Source organism: Argopecten irradians, chromosome 13 (assembly GCF_041381155.1).
Source record: "Argopecten irradians isolate NY chromosome 13, Ai_NY, whole genome shotgun sequence".
In the NCBI taxonomy this organism is placed as follows: domain Eukaryota; kingdom Metazoa; phylum Mollusca; class Bivalvia; order Pectinida; family Pectinidae; genus Argopecten; species Argopecten irradians.
This window is the reverse complement of record NC_091146.1, coordinates 22,379,433-22,400,546: the sequence shown is the minus strand read 5'-3', so window position 1 is coordinate 22,400,546 and position 21,114 is coordinate 22,379,433. Positions and strand designations below refer to the sequence as shown.

The window sequence follows — 21,114 nt, the reverse complement described above, 5'->3', positions numbered from 1 at the left end:
ACATCATAATTCCCTTAATAGTTCCATACTGATATCGCTTCGTACTAGGGCTGCCGCGATACGGCAGAAGCGTACCACGATATATTGCGATACACAACAAGTGTATTGTGATATGTATTGCAATACAGTGGAACTTGGTTGATACGAACTCGGATAATTCGACAACCCGGCTTAATACGAAGTACTTTGCCGGTCCCGGCCGAATTCCCTCTTTATCTTTGTTTAAGGAACTCGGATAATTCGAATTCGGAAAACTCGAAGAACTCGGATAATACGAAGTAAATTTTGGGTCCGAATTACAAAAATCATACATAAAATGTTCTTATAACTCGAAATGAGATTTTTTTGGACAACGAGCTCGCCGAAATTCTGATTTTTTCCTCAAAAATCTGCTGTAGAAAAGCATTTCAAAATATATATCTCGGTTTTATTGTTATAATTTTGCAACTACAATCGGCGATTTTTACATCTCTCTTGTTCACATCATTTTACGACATGGAACTGGTCTGTATATACCAAGTAAAGAGATCGTCATTAGACATGAGAACTCGCTTAATTCGAACACTCGGATAACTCGAAGTTTTATCTCGGTCCCTTCGAGTTCGTATTAACCGAGTTCCACTGTATTTTGACCTTAACATATGTGGTGTCTATTTTGTATATATTCCATAATAAAAACACCCTTTACATTATACAAACATACCGTGCTATGTTATGTAGTTTTACATCGCTTTGAACCGTGTTGTTGAGTAACAAAAATGTTCAAATGTGAGGTTCTTGTTTTAAAAAAATACGAGTCTGTTTGTGAAAACGCTAGGCTACAGACGATCGTAACCTAAAAATGCAATAACTAAACATGATAGTGTCTGCAAATATTTACACTTTTGAACCTAAATAATAAACAAATTTACGTACAATTGTCCTGGCAAAATAAGCTTACGGTCGTGATTAAACTTCAAAGGGCTGATCGGATGGCAGTGTTGTTTTGACACGTGTAGGAAATCGAAAATGGCGGCGGACGATGAAGCCTGAAATAGCCTTAAAATCCCTGCAGCCATGTATTCACCGGGCCTTAAACATTTGTTAAATGTGTTTAGAGAATTATATATTCCTGTATTGTTGATTGATGGAGTGAATCAGCTTGATAATATTTCAGAAACTAGCCTACTGTCATATTGTTCATATTCAACGTCATGCAAATGTTTGAATCATTTGAACATTATACACGTTAGTTACAAACATTTGACCGACATCTGAATCGAATGAAAACGAAAGGGATACCCACATGGCTTCATATTATCGGAAAGGAAATTAAATACAACTTGCTGGTTTTGTTTTAATGACAGGACGTTTTAATTATATCAAATTAATGAAATTATGATACTAAGAAAATATATCGTAAAAAACCGGTACAGGTAAACTGTATCGCGGTACAATATTTTTTGGTGGTGTATTGCAATACCCCAATATACCGGTGAACCGCGGCAGCCCTACTTCGTACCCTCGATAGGCTTAATGGTAGCAATGTCATGGAAGAGGGGAAAAAACTTATTGGTTATCACCAAAATTATCCCGATTGTGAAAATAAAATCCAAAAAATCCTGATCAACGAATAGATAAGCTTCCCTCCAAAAATTCTACCCTTTGATTGGTACGTGTGTTTATTTTTGACTTCATATAACAAATTAAGTTTGCTTGATATCTGTCTCAGTCTTTATCGTAACAGATCTAGAATGGCTTCCATCACCGATACTCAGTTGGTTAAAGTAGTTAAAGAATTTGGAGAGTTGGAAGACTCTCTTTCGGATTCTTCAACGGATCCTTTTGCAAGATTCTTTGAGTAAATACATGATTCAAATATGCAACGTATGTAAAATGAATGATTAATAGACACACAAATACAAGTACTATCCTGAGGTTCATGTTTTTATCTACTCAACATACCATAGAATATCATGATACCATTCTAGTGTCTTGGATATAATATTTGCTTCTCTAATTACATTTTTTAGCTCTGATATCGAGTGGGAAGATTCAATTGTTGTAAAAGAAATAGGGGCAACATCATCTCCGATTTCATTCATTACAATTTCGGATGAGGAGGAAGAAACTCCCGAGGAGTACCAACGGTAAGTAATATTTCATTTTTTTTTCAAATTCTACAAGATGGTCTATTTTTTATACTTCAGAAATAGACAAAAAATGCCCCGTATATTTACTAGATAACAAAATTTGAATGATACACTATTCTCTTTTCAAATATGTTACCATATGATGTTTGCATAGTATCCTAAATGAAAAGAAAACCAAATGCTAAATACATGTAATTTATTAATATTTATTAATATTTGCAGAAGAATTGTACGCAACAGGGAAGATGAGTTGCAACATCGTAAGGACCTTTTATTGAAAGAAAAACAAATCATCACTGAAAAATTAACAAGAGGCCCAAGGGCCTTAACGGTCATTTGACTATCTTGGCAATAGCTGCATAGGAAAATGATTAGATATGGTGTCATGGTAGCCATCTTCAATCTGGGATCAACCAGAGATATAACAATACTTTTACAAGATCATATCAGCCGCATTTCATATTTCAAGTTTCAGTTAAATTGCACTGGTAGAACTTGAGAAGAAGTTCAAAATGTGTTTCAAGATGGCATCTGTGGCAGCCATCTTGGATCATCTGTGGCAGCCATCTTGGATTTTGGATCGACATAAAATATAACAACACTTGGTCGGGACCATGTCAGGATCATTTCATGCAGGTGTCAGCTTAATCACACTGGTATAACTTGAGAAGAAGTTCAAAATTCAAGATTTTGGAATATTTTACTCTCATGACCTTGAAAGTGGGTCAAGGTCATTCATTTCCACAACTTTGATAGCCCTTTATCTCGGCATGCTACTGGCTAAATATGAATACCCTGGACCTTTCGGCTAATTAAAAGGTGTAGTTAAAAGATTTTAGCTTAATTGACCCCTGTGACCTTGAAAGAAGGTCAAGGTAATTCATTTTTATAACTATGGTAAACCTTCATCCCAGCATGCCACCAGCAAAATATGAGTATCCTGGACTTTTGGGTTAGTTAACAAAAATCGTTCAAAGAATTTAGCCTATTTGACCCATGTGACCTTGAAAGAACGTCAAGGTCATTAATTTTCACACCTTTGGTAGCCCTTCATCCCAGCATGCTACATTAATCCTTGAAAGTAGGTCAGGGTCATTTATTTTCACAACTTTAGTAGCCCTTCATCCCAGCATGCTACAGGCCAAATATGAGTACCCTGGATCTTTCAGTTAGTTAGAAGAAGTCGTTCAAAGATTTTAGCCAATTTGACCCCCGGTGACCTTGACAAAACGTTAAGGTCATTAAGTTTCACAACTTTTGTAGACCTTCATCCCAGCATGCTACAGGCCAAATATGAGTACCCTGGACCTTTTGGTTAGTTAGAAGATGTTGTTCAAAGATTTTAGCCTATTTGACCCCTTACTTTCAAGGTCATTTATTTTCACAACTTTGATAGCCCTTCATCCCAGCATGCTGCAGGCCAAATATGAGTACCCTGGACCTTTTGGTTAGTTAGAAGAAGTTGTTCAAAGATTTTAGCCTATTTGACCCCTTTCACCTTGAAAGTATGTCAAGGTCATTTATTTTCACAACTTTGGTAGCCCTTCATCCGAGCATGCTACAGGCCAAATATGAGTACCCTGGATCTTTCGGTTAGTTAGAAGAAGTCGTTCAAAGATTTTAGCCTATTTGACCCCTGTGACCTTGAAAGTAGGTCAAGGTCATTAATTTTCACAATTTTTGTAGCCCTTCATCCCAGCATGCTACAGGCCAAATATGAGTACCCTTGACCTTTTGGTTAGTTAGAAGAAGTCATTCAAAGATTTTAGCCTATTTGACCCCCGGTGACATTGACAGTAGGTCAAGGTCATTAAATTTCACAACTTTGGTAGCCCTTCATCCCAGCATGCTACAGGCCAAATATGAGTACCCTGGATCTTTCAGTTAGTTAGAAGAAGTCGTTCAAAGATTTTAGCCAATTTGACCCCCGGTGACCTTGACAAAACGTTAAGGTCATTAAGTTTCACAACTTTTGTAGACCTTCATCCCAGCATGCTACAGGCCAAATATGAGTACCCTGGATCTTTTGGTTAGTTAGAAGATGTTGTTCAAAGATTTTAGCCTATTTGACCCCTGTGACCTTGAAAGTAGGTCAAGGTCATTTATTTTCACAACTTTGATAGCCCTTCATCCCAGCATGCTGCAGGCCAAATATGAGTACCCTAACCTTTTGGTTAGTTAGAAGAAGTTGTTCAAAGATTTTAGCCTATTTGACCCCTTTCACCTTGAAAGTAGGTCAAGGTCATTTATTTTCACAACTTTGGTAGCCCTTCATCCGAGCATGCTACAGGTCAAATATGAGTTCTCTGGATCTTTCGGTTAGTTAGAAGAAGTCGTTCAAAGATTTTAGCCTATTTGACCCCTGTGACCTTGAAAGTAGGTCAAGGTCATTAATTTTCACAATTTTTGTAGCCCTTCATCCCAGCATGCTACAGGCCAAATATGAGTACCCTTGACCTTTTGGTTAGTTAGAAGAAGTCATTCAAAGATTTTAGCCTATTTGACCCCCGGTGACATTGACAGTAGGTCAAGGTCATTAAATTTCACAACTTTTGTAGCCCTTCATCCCAGCATGGTACAGGCCAAATATGAGTACCCGACCTTTTGGTTAGTTAGAAGAAGTCGTTCAAAGATTTTAGCCTATTTGACCCCTGTGACCTTGAAAGTAGGTCAAGGTCATTTATTTTCACAACTTTGATAGCCCTTCATCCCAGTATGCTACAAGCCAAACATGAGTACTTTGGGCCTTACAGTTATTGAGAAGAAGTTGTTTGAATGAAAAGTTTACGCACGGCGGACGACGACGGACGGTGCATGATGACTATAGGTCATCCTGACCCTTTGGGTCAGATGACCTAAAAACTATGGAAGAGGAGCTGGAGAAAATCAAGTGTTTAAATAAAAAAAAAACACTCATGGACTTTTTTTGGAAACAGTGCAGTGAATTCTTTTTTCGACACTTTTTTGGATATATATTTTTTGGGTTCATAAAAAAACCTAATCAAGTACCTCTACTTCATTCTCTATTGATTTTATTACTGCAAATGTGCAATCATTATTATAATTTTGTAAATAAAACTTATTCTTACCTTTTAAATCTTGACTTGTGATATTTTTTCTTCTTCAGCGACACTGCGATGCACGTATAATAAAATTGTTAGTAAAACACAGCTTATAGTAACAAAAAGTTTATGCTTTTCTTTCTTAATAATGTTGATCTCCGTAAGGAAATCACCTGAAAATATTGTTAGTAAAGATTGAAGATAACAAAAGATGATTGTTTTTTCCTCTGCAAAGTCCGGTAAAAATCACAAAATGCAACAGTTATTTTACAGGTATTTGTTCAAATTATAGTAAAAAAAGACATTGGTGAATCCCTTTAGCTTTGATATCACCATGGTGATATAAAACACATATGATCATTGGCTAACGGTTATATTTTAAATTATCAATTGATGCGCGCTTAACTTGCCTTTATGATTACGTTGTATTTTATTCAATCTTTTCTTCTATTGCGGTTTAACGTTACAAGATTTGTTTTTCCCCTCTAAATTTACTTTATTGTTTTCTCTCCGTTACCAAGTGACCTCAATCAACTTAACAATACAATCTACGTTGACCCATTCCCACACGTTTCACAGAATAATATTTTAATTGACATCAAATTAACAAGGAAAAGGTTAAAGATGCTATAAAATCATTCGGCATATAACATCATAGGAAATATTAGAATTGGCTTCCAAGAGTTTAGTATGTGTTTCTTATTTAACACCTTGGTGTCCAAGGAATCCTCAAAAGTAAAAACTGGAAGGAACACTGGCAAAATGTATTTCATATTTTCCAAAAATAGTGTTGACCTTAGAAATATATTCCTCCTATCATCGAGGCCCAGCCATTTAGTACTTTGATTATTAATCAAACATACAGCTAATTGCCTGTTTATGAAATGAATGTGTTTTTTTTATATTTAATATTGACAAATATAGATGAAGTAAACTATTATTGATCTTGGGTAGGAAGCAATAAAAATGTAAAAAAAATGAATTTGTATTTGCAGATATAAAACACATATTTTAAAACTTTTGTAATAGCTTAAAATCTCCTGAGCACTGTGATGGTGTCTAGTCATTGCCAGGTTCCAACACCTGTTCAATTTCTATACAGTTGGTATTTCCTCATGTAACAAAATGAAATGAGCTACAGATAAAAAGTGAAAGCAAACATTCACCTTTTTATTAACTCCGACAGATAAGCATCATCTTGATCAACCAGTATGTCAAGCTCAGATGAGGAGACTGAGTCGACTAGAATCATCGGCAGACAAAGTAAGAAAATGGGCCGAGTTCAAACACCTTAACGAAAGATGTATTCAATGCCTGCTAGATCTAGGGTTTGAATGTATGGAGGCTATAGCTTTGCTGGAACCAGAAGACCTGGTAGACACTGATATGCCAATCGGTCAACGAAAGCTGCTGTTGAGAGACGTGGCATAGACTTTTGGGAAGTCTCCAGGAGCTGCAGTCTGTGAGGGCAAAACGAGACCAGTACACGTGACACCATCAAGCACACCTGCAGATGCAGCCATGCAGACAACGAAGTCAACGGGTCCAGATCAAAGGCAACAATCAACTTCTGGGGACAAGACATCAGAACGTGTTTGGACAGTGTGGCCAGTTTGTTGTGCCACATGAGAAACCACCAGGATCCCCCTCGATCCACCAATATGCAGAAATCAGCATCCTGGAGGGACCCACAAATATATTTACGAGCCGCAGCAACATCATGTAAGGGTGCAGCCTATTTAGATAGTGTTGACCATATAAATGTCGGGGGGGGGGGGGGGGGGGGGGGGGGGGGGGGGGGGGGGGGGGGGTGGGGTGGGGCTATGACTCTGAGGAGGTTCTGGGGTCAGCAGAAGGTATAGAAGGGGGCAGCTAGTGTATAAGGCAGGTCCTTAGAAACAAAAGTTGGAAACGGTTTCACTCTCACAGTGGCTAGTAATAAAGTACGACTTTCTGATTGGCCAATTCTTTTTCTTCATTCTTCTATCTATCCGCTAAACCTGCCTTATATTATTAGGTGTTTTAATTGCTTAATTATATAAATCATTAGGCTAATAAGAAAAATAAAAAAAAACTAATATGTAATATATATAAGCTTAGGCAGGTTTAGCGCACTTAACTTCCGTGAAGAGAGGTATGGTGCATTATTGAGACATCACAATTAATATAAACAAAAACAAACACTGTGGAAAAAACTACAAGTGTAAACAAAAGATAATATGACCCTGTTTCAATTTTTAGGTCATTCAGTCTATAAGTTGTATTTCAAATTTCCTGCATACAATGTACATAATTACAAATGTAGAAATATGATTAACAAAACCTTACACTTGTGGCTATTTGATTTTTTATATATATGTTTATTTAACTTCATTATCATAGTCACTCAAGTATGCCTCCCTTGGCACCGCCTCACTTTTGGCCTTGAGTTCAGCGTTCGCCCCTGTGAGGAAGGCTCTGGGTTCTGTCCCCTGACCGAGACACACCAAAGTCTATAAAAGAGGTAGTTTCTACTCCTGCTTAGCGCTCAGCATACAGGGAGTGGGACGACTGGTTCGCCCGTTGTCAGTATAATGTGACCGGGTGGAGTGTGTAGCTTGGTGTCTTCGGCGGCATGCTCCAGTGATATAGCACTATAAAAAGGGCAACAGTTCCACTATACAAGAAGACACAACATTAATATACCACAGTCTCCCAAAACACGCACCTTGCACAACAAACAGGCAACACACCACATACACGGGAGGCTGTCCTTACATGACCATAGCTGTTAATAGGACGTTAATAAATCAAACAAACAAACAAACAAAATTATGCTACTGTATATCCATCTGTTTTGCGTAGATGAATAGTAACCTTTTTTTCACAGGAAAGACACCATCAGTTAGCATACTGATGTCAGCTGCTGTACCCAGCATATTCTCTTGGACCCAGCCAGACTCCAAGTCAGCTAGTAACAGAAAGGAAAGTGCGGTGTTGCGTGAAAAAACCAGAATCAACATTGATAATGTCTGTACCAACCAGTTGGTGCAACAGTTTAATGATGGTGTAGACCTGCAGGAAGAGGTGGTGTATGTGACGGGAGAGTGACAGTGATACTGTGATATCTTCTGTAGGTAATGAACATGTTGACAAATCTACACAGACACATACCGGTACTTCAAAGATTCATATGTTTTCTGTCGAACAATTCCCAAATGATGACACTACCATCCACTTCTACACAGGTTTAGAGTCTCACCTGAAGTTTATGTTTGTTTTGTCTACATCTGGATAAGCTGCCTATTGTTTGAAATATACATTTTTTCAGATTGACATTGTATCTGTAGAGGAGCAATTCTTCACAACAAACTTGGAGTTGTCCAAATTTACTCAATATCTGAGTCTAGTGTGAAAAATATTGTATATACTTGGATCATATTTATGTCCAAACAGTGGCAGGATATTTACTTTTGGCCATCTCGCAGTTTAGTGAGGTACTTTGCCCCATCTGACTTCAAAGCCAAGTTCCCAACAACTAGAGTTTATAGTAGATGGCACCGCATATCCCATTAAGAAGCCAAGGGCTCCAAAAACTCAACAAGGTACATTTTCTACCTACAAGAACAGAAATACCATAAAGATTCTAGTTGGATCAATACCAGGTGGATTGGTTAACTATGTTTCAACTGCATACGGTGGGTGTACAAGTGACCGTCAAATTGTTGAAAGATGTAGGCTTGTAAATATTTGTGATCCTGGAGACAGTGTGATGGCGGATAAAGGTTTTAACGTACAAGATCTTTTTGCTAAAATGGATGTCACTGTGAACATACCAACCTTCTTCAAAAATGAAACAGAATGAATTCAAAAACACTTCTGCGAGATAGAAAAATCTCAAGTAAAAGAGTCCCCATTGAAATTGTGATTGGTCTTGGAAAAACATTTAAAATTCTAACAAATCCTCTTAACAGTACTGAGACTAAACTTCCATCACATATCACATTTTGCCGTTATATGCTTTGCAACTTCAAAACTTGTATCATCTTCATTAAAATGTAACACACTTTTAGATGTTATGAAACCATTTTTATAAATTACAACAACAGTTCAATATAATAGCAGAATTCGCTATGAGCAGGGATTGTACATGATTATATTTTTGCATAAAAATGACCATTTAAATTTTTAAGTGGGGTTCCCTACCCACGCTAGTAATGATTGTATGGGCTTTGTGTTGTCTTTTTTAAGTAGCGTCCCCCCACCCCTACCCAACGCTAGAAATAATTGCATTGCTTTTGTTAAGAAGGTATAGAACTCGAGGTTCCCCCAAAAATTCTACACTGACGAATATATCTCGTATCATATTCTTCAATTCTCGCACAAAATGGCACAGGCTTATGTAGACTATGTGTAAGTATACGTGGGATGGTATTCCTACTGACTTTATTTTTATATTCTGTTATATTTATGAAGTTTATAATACTTACTTTAATTTCACTTCAGAAAAAGGACCAATAACGGTGTTAGGGAGGAGGATCATATACAGTAAGTCTACATGTATACACTAAATACATTTAAATCAATAAAAAGGCCTCCCTGTCAGTTGTATATGGAGAAATAACAGAGTATATGTATACATATGATAAGCATATCACAGGTCACGCAACATTTACATACTATAAAGAAATTTGTAAATACTATGGAGAACAAGATTTTTTTTATATAATTTGTGCAGCTGTTGTTTCCGTATATTTATATGCATCCATTTGTATTTACTTTAGAATGGTATCTGATGAGGGAACGAGTGCCCCTTTATATATCAACGATACGGATTACTCCGAGTAAGTATATTTGTCCCTATGTGGTATTTCAATGTCATTTTCGTTATGTAATGAGTTCCGTTATAACACGGTATCTTCTGATTATGATCATACTTTGTAAAATATCATTTGTATTTCTTCAATGTACTCTTTATTGTAGTATATCTGATGACGAGGATGAAAATTACGAGGGCACCGAGGAGGAGCGCCAAAATGAAGCTGCAGTGTAAGTATTTACAAACTTATTCATATCTTTTAAAATCATCTGTTTGTTTGTTTGTTTATTATCATATTGATACTTTTAGTTACATTTGGTTTTTTTTCACATGCTATTTTTATTTTTTTTTCAGTGACATGTTCTTTCCAGCTGGAATGGTTGAAGAAGGCCAGCAGTGTGATACAACAGTCCATTGGACGGAAAAGTAAGTTATGAATGTTATTTTTCATTCAATTCCTGATTTTCCTTTCATCATCTTTTTGTCGTAATAACTTTTTTATCAATGCTTTTTTGTCTTTTTCAGCATTGTCTGGGCGAATTATAAACAACTTCTTATGGACAAGATCCACTTTCATGAACAGGAAATTGGAGATCACAGAAGAGATCTCCAATTGACTATTGAGGAATTAATGGATGTCTATTCACTGGAGGATATGTAGTGTTTCGTAGTGTTTTTTCCCCGTTGGATTAGTGCATATGGATAATCAGTGCTACAGTACACATGAAGGTAAAATAATATAATTTATGTAATATCTGCTTTGTTCATAAAGAAAAGTATTTATTACTCATTTGGTGAAATAGTGTTTTTTAATGAAGAAGACGAGTAAGTTAAAATTCATAGTTAGATATTCATATGGCTCCCATAAAATTCCATGTTCTCGACTTTAATGCTAAATAAATATTTACCTAAAAAGTGGTCTAGGTGAATAATTATTATATATTAACATGTCATTTTCTGTGATCATAGATCGTTCAGTGATTGATATTAGTTTTTTACCTTTGCTGCAGACATGACACATCAAAGCCAAAGAGTTCATTTCGATTCTCCAAAATATGTAAGGATAATGAGATAAAAGTGCATTTTACAATCAAAATAAGAGTGTTGAATGATAATGATACCGAGATAAACCTTATGGCGGACTATAAGACAGAAAACGGCAAAAGAGCTGAACAGTGCTTCGAAAGTCCATGAGCACAATGTAGAGTTGACTAAAGTTGTTCATGCAAGGACAAATGGCCTCTTCGAATTCTCTATTGAGAGAGAACTTTTCCATGGGATTAGAGAGACATATTTAGCAAGGCAATGAGTATCTTTCTACTCAGTTTAATCATGGAACATGGATGCTTCACTCAAGAAACAAAAGAGCCAGGAGCTCAAGTGACAGCTGGGAAACGGACAGGTACGACGGTCCTAGCGTGACGGAAACGCTAAAGCTAAAGATATAACCAACTGAAATCATTGTCACTAGATCCAGGGTCGTATTGTGGCCATTTTTCCTCTATCGCAGATTTGCTATAACGAGGCCTATACGGTGTCCGGCAATGTGATTTATGGTGATGGATGTACCCGTCATGTGTGGAACGCATTGTTTTTCGGAAATCACCATACCTAAATAATTTCACCTTTGTCAGAATTAATTGAATGTGAACGGATACGTGTCATTCTTTTAGTTTTGGTTTACCAGAACTCCTTTCATTTTTTTAAACAATTAAATCATGTTTCCGGTGCTTTTGAACATTGTATTTGACACAGATCACGACCTAATAATTAGTCTGGTGACCTCAGTTTCTTTTTCGCCTACGAAGTGAAAGCCGTATAAAGCTCGAGGTTCCCCCAAAAATTCTACACTGACGAATATATCTCGTATCAGATTCTTCAATTCTCGAACAAAATGGCACAGGCATATGTAGACTATGTGTAAGTATACATGGGATGGTATTCCTACTGACTTTATTTTTATATTCTGTTATATTTTTGAAGTTTATTATACTTACTTTAATTTCACTTCAGAAAAAGAACCAATAACGGTGTTAGGGAGGAGGATCATATACAGTAAGTCTACATGTATACACTAAATACATTTAAATCAATAAAAAGGCCTCCCTGTCAGTTGTATATGGAGAAATAACAGAGTATATGTATACATATGATAAGCATGTCACAGGTCACGCAACATTTACATACTATAAAGAAATTTGTAAATACTATGGAGAACAAGATTTTTTTATTTAATTTGTGCAATATCCAGCTGTTGTTTCCGTATACTTATATGCATCCATTTGTATTTACTTCAGAATGGTATCTGATGAGGGAACGAGTGCCCCTTTATATATAAACAATACGGATTACTCCGAGTAAGTATATTTGTCCCTATGTGGTATTTCAATGTCATTTTCGTTATGTAATGAGTTCCGTTATTACACGGTATCTTCTGATTATGATCATACTTTGTAAAATATCATTTGTATTTCTTCAATGTACTCTTTATTGTAGTATATCTGATGACGAGGATGAAAATTACGAGGGCACCGAGGAGGAGCGCCAAAATGAAGCTGCAGTGTAAGTATTTACAAACTTATTCATATCTTATAAAATCGTTTGTTTGTTTGTTTGTTTGATTAATTAACGTCCTATTAACAGCTATGGTCATGTAAGGACGGCCTCCCATGTATGCGATGTGTTACGTGTATGTTGTGCGAGGTGCGTGTACTGGGAGACTGCGGTATAATCATGTTGTGTCTTCTTGTATAGTGGAACTTTTGCCCTTTTTATAGTGCTATATCACTGAAGCATGCCGCCGAAGACACCAAGCAACACACCCACCCGGTCACATTATACTGACAACGGGCGAACCAGTCGTTTTAAAATCATCTGTTTATTATCATATTGATCCTTTTAGTTACATTTGGGGTTTTTTTTCACATGCTATTTTTATTTTTTTCAGTGACATGTTCTTTCCAGCTGGAATGGTTGAAGAAGGCCAGCAGTGTGATACAACAGTCCATTGGACGGAAAAGTAAGTTATGAATGTTATTTTTCATTCAATTCCTGATTTTCCTTTCATCATCTTTTTGTCGTAATAACTTTTTTATCAATGCTTTTTTGTCTTTTTCAGCATTGTCTGGGCGAATTATAAACAACTTCTTATGGACAAGATCCACTTCCATGAACAGGAAATTGGAGATCACAGAAGAGATCTCCAATTGACTATTGAGGAATTAATGGATGTCTATTCACTGGAGGATATGTAGTGTTTCGTAGTGTTTTTTCCCCCGTTGGATTAGTGCATATGGATAATCAGTGCTACAGTACACATGAAGGTAAAATAATATAATTTATGTAATATCTGCTTTGTTCATAAAGAAAAGTATTTATTACTCATTTGGTGAAATAGTGTTTTTAAATAAAGAAGACGAGTAAGTTAAAATTCATAGTTAGATATTCATATGGCTCCCATAAAATTCCATGTTCTCGACTTTAATGCTAAATAAATATTTACCTAAAAAGTGGTCTAGGTGAATAATTATTATATATTAACATGTCATTTTCTGTGATCATAGATCGTTCAGTGATCGATATTAGTTTTTTCCCTTTGCTGCAGACATGACACATCAAAGCCAAAGAGTTCATTTCGATTCTCCAAAATATGTAAGGATAATGAGATAAAAGTGCATTTTACAATCAAAATAAGAGTGTTGAATGATAATGATACCGAGATAAACCTTATGGCGGACTATAAGACAGAAAACGGCAAAAGAGCTGAACAGTGCTTCGAAAGTCCATGAGCACAATGTAGAGTTGACTAAAGTTGTTCATGCAAGGACAAATGGCCTCTTCGAATTCTCTATTGAGAGAGAACTTTTCCATGGGATTAGAGAGACATATTTAGCAAGGCAATGAGTATCTTTCTACTCAGTTTAATCATGGAACATGGATGCTTAACTCAAGAAACGAAAGAGCCAGGAGCTCAAGTGACAACAAGGAAACGGACAGGTACGACGGTCCTAGCGTGACGGAAACGCTAAAGCTAAAGATATAACCAACTGAAATCATTGTCACTAGATCCAGGGTCGTATTGTGGCCTTTTTACCTCTATCGCAGATTTGCTATAACGAGGCCTATACGGTGTCCGGCAATGTGATTTATGGTGATGGATGTACCCGTCATGTGTGGAACGCATTGTTTTTCGGAAATCACCATACCTAAATAATAATTTACCTTTGTCAGAATTAATTGAATGTGAACGGATACGTGTCATTCTTTTAGTTTTGGTTTACCAGAACTCCTTTCATTTTTTTTAAACAATTAAATCATGTTTCCGGTGCTTTTGAGCATTGTATTTGACACAGATCACGACCTAATAATTAGTCTGGTGACCTCAGTTTCTTTTTCGCCTACGAAGTGAAAGCCGTATAAAGCTCGAGGTTCCCTTAAAAATTCTACATTGACGAATAACCTCGTATCAGATTCTTCAATTCTCGAACAATCATGACCATAGCTGTTGATAGGACGTTAATAAATCAAACAAACAAACACAAACGAACAAAATGGCACAGGCATATGTAGACTATGTGTAAGTATACATGGGATGGTATTCCTACTGACTTTATTTTTATATTCGGTTATATTTATGAAGTTTATAATACTTACTTTAATTTCACTTCAGAAAAAGGACCAATAACGGTGTTAGGGAGGAGGATCATATACAGTAAGTCTACATGTATACACTAAATACATTTAAATCAATAAAAAGGCCTCCCTGTCAGTTGTATATGGAGAAATAACAGAGTATATGTATACATATGATAAGCATGTCACAGGTCACGCAACATTTACATACTATAAAGAAATTTGTAAATACTATGGAGAACAAGATTTTTTTATTTAATTTGTGCAATATCCAGCTGTTGTTTCCGTATACTTATATGCATCCATTTGTATTTACTTCAGAATGGTATCTGATGAGGGAACGAGTGCCCCTTTATATATAAACAATACGGATTACTCCGAGTAAGTATATTTGTCCCTATGTGGTATTTCAATGTCATTTTCGTTATGTAATGAGTTCCGTTATTACACGGTATCTTCTGATTATGATCATACTTTGTAAAATATCATTTGTATTTCTTCAATGTACTCTTTATTGTAGTATATCTGATGACGAGGATGAAAATTACGAGGGCACCGAGGAGGAGCGCCAAAATGAAGCTGCAGTGTAAGTATTTACAAACTTATTCATATCTTTTAAAATCATCTGTTTATTATCATATTGATCCTTTTAGTTACATTTGGTTTTTTTCACATGCTATTTTTATTTTTTTCAGTGACATGTTCTTTCCAGCTGGAATGGTTGAAGAAGGCCAGCAGTGTGATACAACAGTCCATTGGACGGAAAAGTAAGTTATGAATGTTATTTTTCATTCAATTCCTGATTTTCCTTTCATCATCTTTTTGTCGTAATAACTTTTTTATCAATGCTTTTTTGTCTTTTTCAGCATTGTCTGGGCGAATTATAAACAACTTCTTATGGACAAGATCCACTTTCATGAACAGGAAATTGGAGATCACAGAAGAGATCTCCAATTGACTATTGAGGAATTAATGGATGTCTATTCACTGGAGGATATGTAGTGTTTCGTAGTGTTTTTTCCCCGTTGGATTAGTGCATATGGATAATCAGTGCTACAGTACACATGAAGGTAAAATAATATAATTTATGTAATATCTGCTTTGTTCATAAAGAAAAGTATTTATTACTCATTTGGTGAAATAGTGTTTTTTAATGAAGAAGACGAGTAAGTTAAAATTCATAGTTAGATATTTCATATGGCTCCCATAAAATTCCATGTTCTCGACTTTAATGCTAAATAAATATTTACCTAAAAGTGGTCTAGGTGAATAATTATTATATATTAACATGTCATTTTCTGTGATCATAGATCATTCAGTGATTGATATTAGTTTTTTACCTTTGCTGCAGACATGACACATCAAAGCCAAAGAGTTCATTTCGATTCTCCAAAATATGTAAGGATAATGAGATAAAAGTGCATTTTACAATCAAAATAAGAATGTTTATTGATAATGATACCGAGATAAACCTTATGGCGGACTATAAGACAGAAAACGGCAAAAGAGCTGAACAGTGCTTCGAAAGTCCATGAGCACAATGTAGAGTTGACTAAAGTTGTTCATGCAAGGACAAATGGCCTCTTCGAATTCTCTATTGAGAGAGAACTTTTCCATGGGATTAGAGAGACATATTTAGCAAGGCAATGAGTATCTTTCTACTCAGTTTAATCATGGAACATGGATGCTTCACTCAAGAAACAAAAGAGCCAGGAGCTCAAGTGACAACTGGGAAACGGACAGGTACGACGGTCCTAGCGTGACGGAAACGCTAAAGCTAAAGATATAACCAACTGAAATCATTGTCACTAGATCCAGGGTCGTATTGTGGCCTTTTTACCTCTATCGCAGATTTGCTATAACGAGGCCTATACGGTGTCCGGCAATGTGATTTATGGTGATGGATGTACCCGTCATGTGTGGAACGCATTGTTTTTCGGAAATCACCATACCTAAATAATAATTTACCTTTGTCAGAATTAATTGAATGTGAACGGATACGTGTCATTCTTTTAGTTTTGGTTTACCAGAACTCCTTTCATTTTTTTTAAACAATTAAATCATGTTTCCGGTGCTTTTGAGCATTGTATTTGACACAGATCACGACCTAATAATTAGTCTGGTGACCTCAGTTTCTTTTTCGCCTACGAAGTGAAAGCCGTATAAAGCTCGAGGTTCCCTTAAAAATTCTACATTGACGAATAACCTCGTATCAGATTCTTCAATTCTCGAACAATCATGACCATAGCTGTTGATAGGACGTTAATAAATCAAACAAACAAACACAAACGAACAAAATGGCACAGGCATATGTAGACTATGTGTAAGTATACATGGGATGGTATTCCTACTGACTTTATTTTTATATTCGGTTATATTTTATGAAGTTTATAATACTTACTTTAATTTCACTTCAGAAAAAGGACCAATAACGGTGTTAGGGAGGAGGATCATATACAGTATGTCTACATGTATACACTAAATACATTTAAATCAATAAAAAGGCCTCCCTGTCAGTTGTATATGGAGAAATAACAGAGTATATGTATACATATGATAAGCATGTCACAGGTCACGCAACATTTACATACTATAAAGAAATCTGTAAATACTATGGAGAACAAGATTTTTTTATTTAATTTGTGCAATATCCAGCTGTTGTTTCCGTATACTTATATGCATCCATTTGTATTTACTTCAGAATGGTATCTGATGAGGGAACGAGTGCCCCTTTATATATAAACAATACGGATTACTCCGAGTAAGTATATTTGTCCCTATGTGGTATTTCAATGTCATTTTCGTTATGTAATGAGTTCCGTTATTACACGGTATCTTCTGATTATGATCATACTTTGTAAAATATCATTTGTATTTCTTCAATGTACTCTTTATTGTAGTATATCTGATGACGAGGATGAAAATTACGAGGGCACCGAGGAGGAGCGCCAAAATGAAGCTGCAGTGTAAGTATTTACAAACTTATTCATATCTTTTAAAATCATCTGTTTATTATCATATTGATCCTTTTAGTTACATTAGGGTTTTTTTTTCACATGCTATTTTTATTTTTTTCAGTGACATGTTCTTTCCAGCTGGAATGGTTGAAGAAGGCCAGCAGTGTGATACAACAGTCCATTGGACGGAAAAGTAAGTTATGAATGTTATTTTTCATTCAATTCCTGATTTTCCTTTCATCATCTTCTTGTCGTAATAACTTTTTTATCAATGCTTTTTTGTCTTTTTCAGCATTGTCTGTGCGAATTATAAACAACTTCTTATGGACAAGATCCACTACTTCCATGAACAGGAAATTGGAGATCACAGAAGAGATCTCCAATTGACTATTGAGGAATTAATGGATGTCTATTCACTGGAGGATATGTAGTGTTTCGTAGTGTTTTTTCCCCCGTTGGATTAGTGCATATGGATAATCAGTGCTACAGTACACATGAAGATAAAATAATATAATTTATGTAATATCTGCTTTGTTCACAAAGAAAAGTATTTATTAACTCATTTGGTGAAATAGTGTTTTTTTTTAATGAAGAAGACGAGTAAGTTAAAATTTCATAGTTAGATATTCATATGGCTCCCATAAAATTCCATGTTCTCGACTTTAATGCTAAATAAATATTTACCTAAAAGTGGTCTAGGTGAATAAATTATTATATATTCTAACATGTCATTTTCTGTGATCATAGATCATTTGCACGTGATTGATATTAGTTTTTTACCTTTGCTGCAGACATGACACAAAAGCCAAAGAGTTCATTTCGATTCTCCAAAATATGTAAGGATAATGAGATAAAAGTGCATTTTACAATCAAAATAAGAATGTTTATTGATAATGATACCGAGATAAACCTTATAGTGATTGAATAACATTGATGCGGATTTGTCAGTCTTAGAAATCAATAGGCGGAGTATTGCTACGGGACACAACTCCGAATTTCCCATTGCATACATGCGTTTGTCGGAAGGAGGCTCCAGATTTGTGTTTCCTTGGAATGTTTTTTTCTTGTGTTAGGTGATTAATTGTCATATTCAAGACCGTTTTCATTGTTTGCAAAATTGAAGGAGTGTAACCGGAGCTGTTTGTGAAATTCCAGGCCGCGACTAACCAAGTGTATAGCTAAATTGTACCAGACTGCCTGTCTAAGGATACCACAGGATAGGAGTTGTAGCCATTTTTTAAGTAAGTGCTTATTTTTTTTCTGAATCTTCTCTACAAACGATTGCTTTGTAAGCTGTAGCTCTGGATCATACCAGAACAAAATCCTCTCCAATTAGCATACCATTTATCACTTTATTGCATGCTTTGAACTGACTGTCTGTCACTATATCATGTCCCTACCCAAGTCCTGTAAAAAGCCGATTTTACTCCTGCCCCGTAGGATATTTTAAGTTTGTTTGTATGCAATTACTCTGCATGTTGGTTTTTTTTCAGGCTACTTTCCCCTCTCTTGTACATTCTCTTTGGTCGGGCTACGCAATAAAATTTCACATAATTTTTGAAGCCAGAGCTTCCGGAGAAATACCACCGAAATCTACCGAGCAGCCGAAGACTTCCAGTGCCAATCTACAAATACAAAAAAAAAACGTTTGTGTAATGATGGAACAATTCGTATGATTGCTTAATTTTAAAATCCAACTTGTCGATTTATTTTATTAGTGTGACGATTTGTTTGTGAATCGGTGCACACGTTTTAGGTAGGGCATTAGAATTGTACCTGCTGCCCCTATTGCATGATAGTAAAAGGCGACTAAATTTAGGATCTTATCTTTTCTCTTCTTCCTAACTGACTTTATCTTTCCTAATGCCTCCCTTGGCACCGCCTCACTTTTGGCCTTGAGTTGAGCGTTCGCCCCTGTGAGGAAGGCTCTGGGTTCTGTCCCCTGGCCGAGATACACCAAAGTCTTTAAAAGTGTTAGTTTCTACTCCTGCTTAGCGCTCAGCATACAGGGAGTGGGACGACTGGTTGGCCCGTTGTCAGTATAATGTGACCGGGTGGGGTGTGTTTGCTTGGTGTCTTCGGCGGCATGCTTCAGTGATATAGCACTATAAAAAAGGGTAACAGTTCCACTATACAAGAAGACACTACATGAATATACCGCAGTCTCCCAAAACACGCACCTCGCACAACATACACGCAACACACCGCATACATGGGAGGCCGTCCTTACATGACCATAGCTGTTAATAGGACGTTAATTAATCAAACAAACAAACACTGGGGATTAAACGTCATGACGCCTTTGTTAAGCTGCTGTAACAGTACATACAATCTTTCAACATTTGTTATATTTTAATTTTACCTTGGAATAATCGAATTGTCCAAACAGTATTTCTCTTTATCGAAGTACTTTGCATCCTCAAACTTCTGCATTCTACGTCAGTCACTGTTTTGAATCTTTTTTGTTGATTGTTTGTTGTGACTGTTTCAGCTGCGCCTGCGGGTATTTCAGGTGAAAACAAACCATCCATGTCTGATTACTTCAGTGCTCTTTCAATATCCTGGATTTCAGATTCAGAAAGTTCTGATGCAGCTATTAAGTTGCCAACATAATTTTCATCATCTTGGCTGACATGGAAATAACCGTAATCGGAGACGGCTTCTTCGTCAGATGTTGACATGTTTTTGTTCACAATTGCGTCTGGTGTAAACAAAGAACGCTGTGTACGTCGGGCGCGTGATTTTTTTTTTCCATTTTTTTTTTAAATTAAAATAAATGCTTATTGACACTCACTTCACTTTTACAGTTACTATTATGATATTTAAAATTATTTTACACTAGTTTTTATTTCTTTGGTCTATCTTCAGTAAATTCTAACACTAACGTGAACCCATTGTTTTCGTGACATCTTGAACTCTGATTGTGGTATTAATACCCATAGCCTAACTGCCAATGTTAATATTGGAAAATAACACACATTGGGCTTAGTAGCAACATGTAGACACTGTACAGTGGCAATGTAAATATCCATCTGTAGTGGCTAGGGATTTATAGATATGCCAGGCGTAAAACGTATAATGTGTGTAGTATGCCTAGCTAGGGAGGCTGCACGGTAATAAATCACATCTGTTTATAGCTAGATGGCGTCATTAAAAGTGTAACATGTATAAAGAAGGAGTAATGCATTGTATACAAAAATTTGTGACATTAGTAATTGATTTGAGTATATATCGGAATAATCCGCTTAAAATTATACCCAGCAAACATTCATCTGATGTATTCCGCGATTATTTCCATTGCCGTTAAGTCTATATCTTTTTTTCTCAGATTAAGATTTCTTCAGATTTCGTTATTACGCTCTGACACACTTACGTGTATAACAAGGTCAAATCAGTGTATTACATTTTGACATGACGGAACACAATCAACATAGCATTAGTATAATACAATCAACACAACATAAGTATAATACAGAATTTAATGGTCTTCACTGATCTAATTATTAAAAATAAATTTCTCTAATTTCTCAATA

The 21,114-nt window shown here is 36.0% G+C and overlaps 2 protein-coding genes, 1 long non-coding RNA gene and 1 pseudogene across 6 annotated transcripts; all 4 read left to right on the top strand.

The window, feature by feature from the left end:
• The first annotated feature begins 8,366 nt into the window (after positions 1 to 8,366).
• LOC138305707 (uncharacterized) lies at positions 8,367 to 9,958 on the top strand (annotated as a pseudogene).
• Positions 9,959 to 10,119: 161 nt separating this feature from the next.
• Positions 10,120 to 11,208, top strand: LOC138306418 (uncharacterized). Its single transcript, XR_011205856.1, has 3 exons — positions 10,120 to 10,222; positions 10,347 to 10,418; positions 10,518 to 11,208. It is a non-coding gene; the product is annotated as an uncharacterized lncRNA (long non-coding RNA).
• Positions 11,209 to 11,424: 216 nt separating this feature from the next.
• Positions 11,425 to 13,246, top strand: LOC138306417 (uncharacterized). The gene is made up of 4 exons (XM_069246866.1): positions 11,425 to 12,349; positions 12,489 to 12,554; positions 12,940 to 13,011; positions 13,111 to 13,246. The coding sequence occupies exons 1-4, from the start codon at positions 12,291 to 12,293 to the stop codon at positions 13,244 to 13,246; spliced, it is 333 nt and encodes a 110-aa protein (XP_069102967.1). The 5' UTR covers positions 11,425 to 12,290.
• On the top strand, positions 13,198 to 17,810 carry LOC138306415 (uncharacterized). Of its 4 annotated transcripts, XM_069246864.1 has the most exons (9): positions 13,198 to 13,315; positions 14,662 to 14,703; positions 14,946 to 15,005; positions 15,145 to 15,210; positions 15,320 to 15,391; positions 15,491 to 15,694; positions 17,042 to 17,083; positions 17,326 to 17,385; positions 17,525 to 17,810. In XM_069246864.1, exons 3-6 carry the CDS (start codon positions 14,947 to 14,949, stop codon positions 15,624 to 15,626), a joined length of 333 nt encoding a protein of 110 aa, XP_069102965.1. In that variant the 5' UTR covers positions 13,198 to 13,315; positions 14,662 to 14,703; position 14,946; the 3' UTR covers positions 15,627 to 15,694; positions 17,042 to 17,083; positions 17,326 to 17,385; positions 17,525 to 17,810. The 4 variants fall into 4 exon arrangements, with proteins under 4 accessions (XP_069102965.1, XP_069102966.1, XP_069102964.1 ...); XM_069246865.1 differs by lacking the exons at positions 13,198 to 13,315; positions 14,662 to 14,703 and having other exon boundaries at positions 14,711 to 15,005; XM_069246863.1 differs by lacking the exons at positions 13,198 to 13,315; positions 14,662 to 14,703; positions 14,946 to 15,005 and having other exon boundaries at positions 15,051 to 15,210; positions 17,525 to 17,590; positions 17,703 to 17,810.
• Positions 17,811 to 21,114: the final 3,304 nt, after the last annotated feature.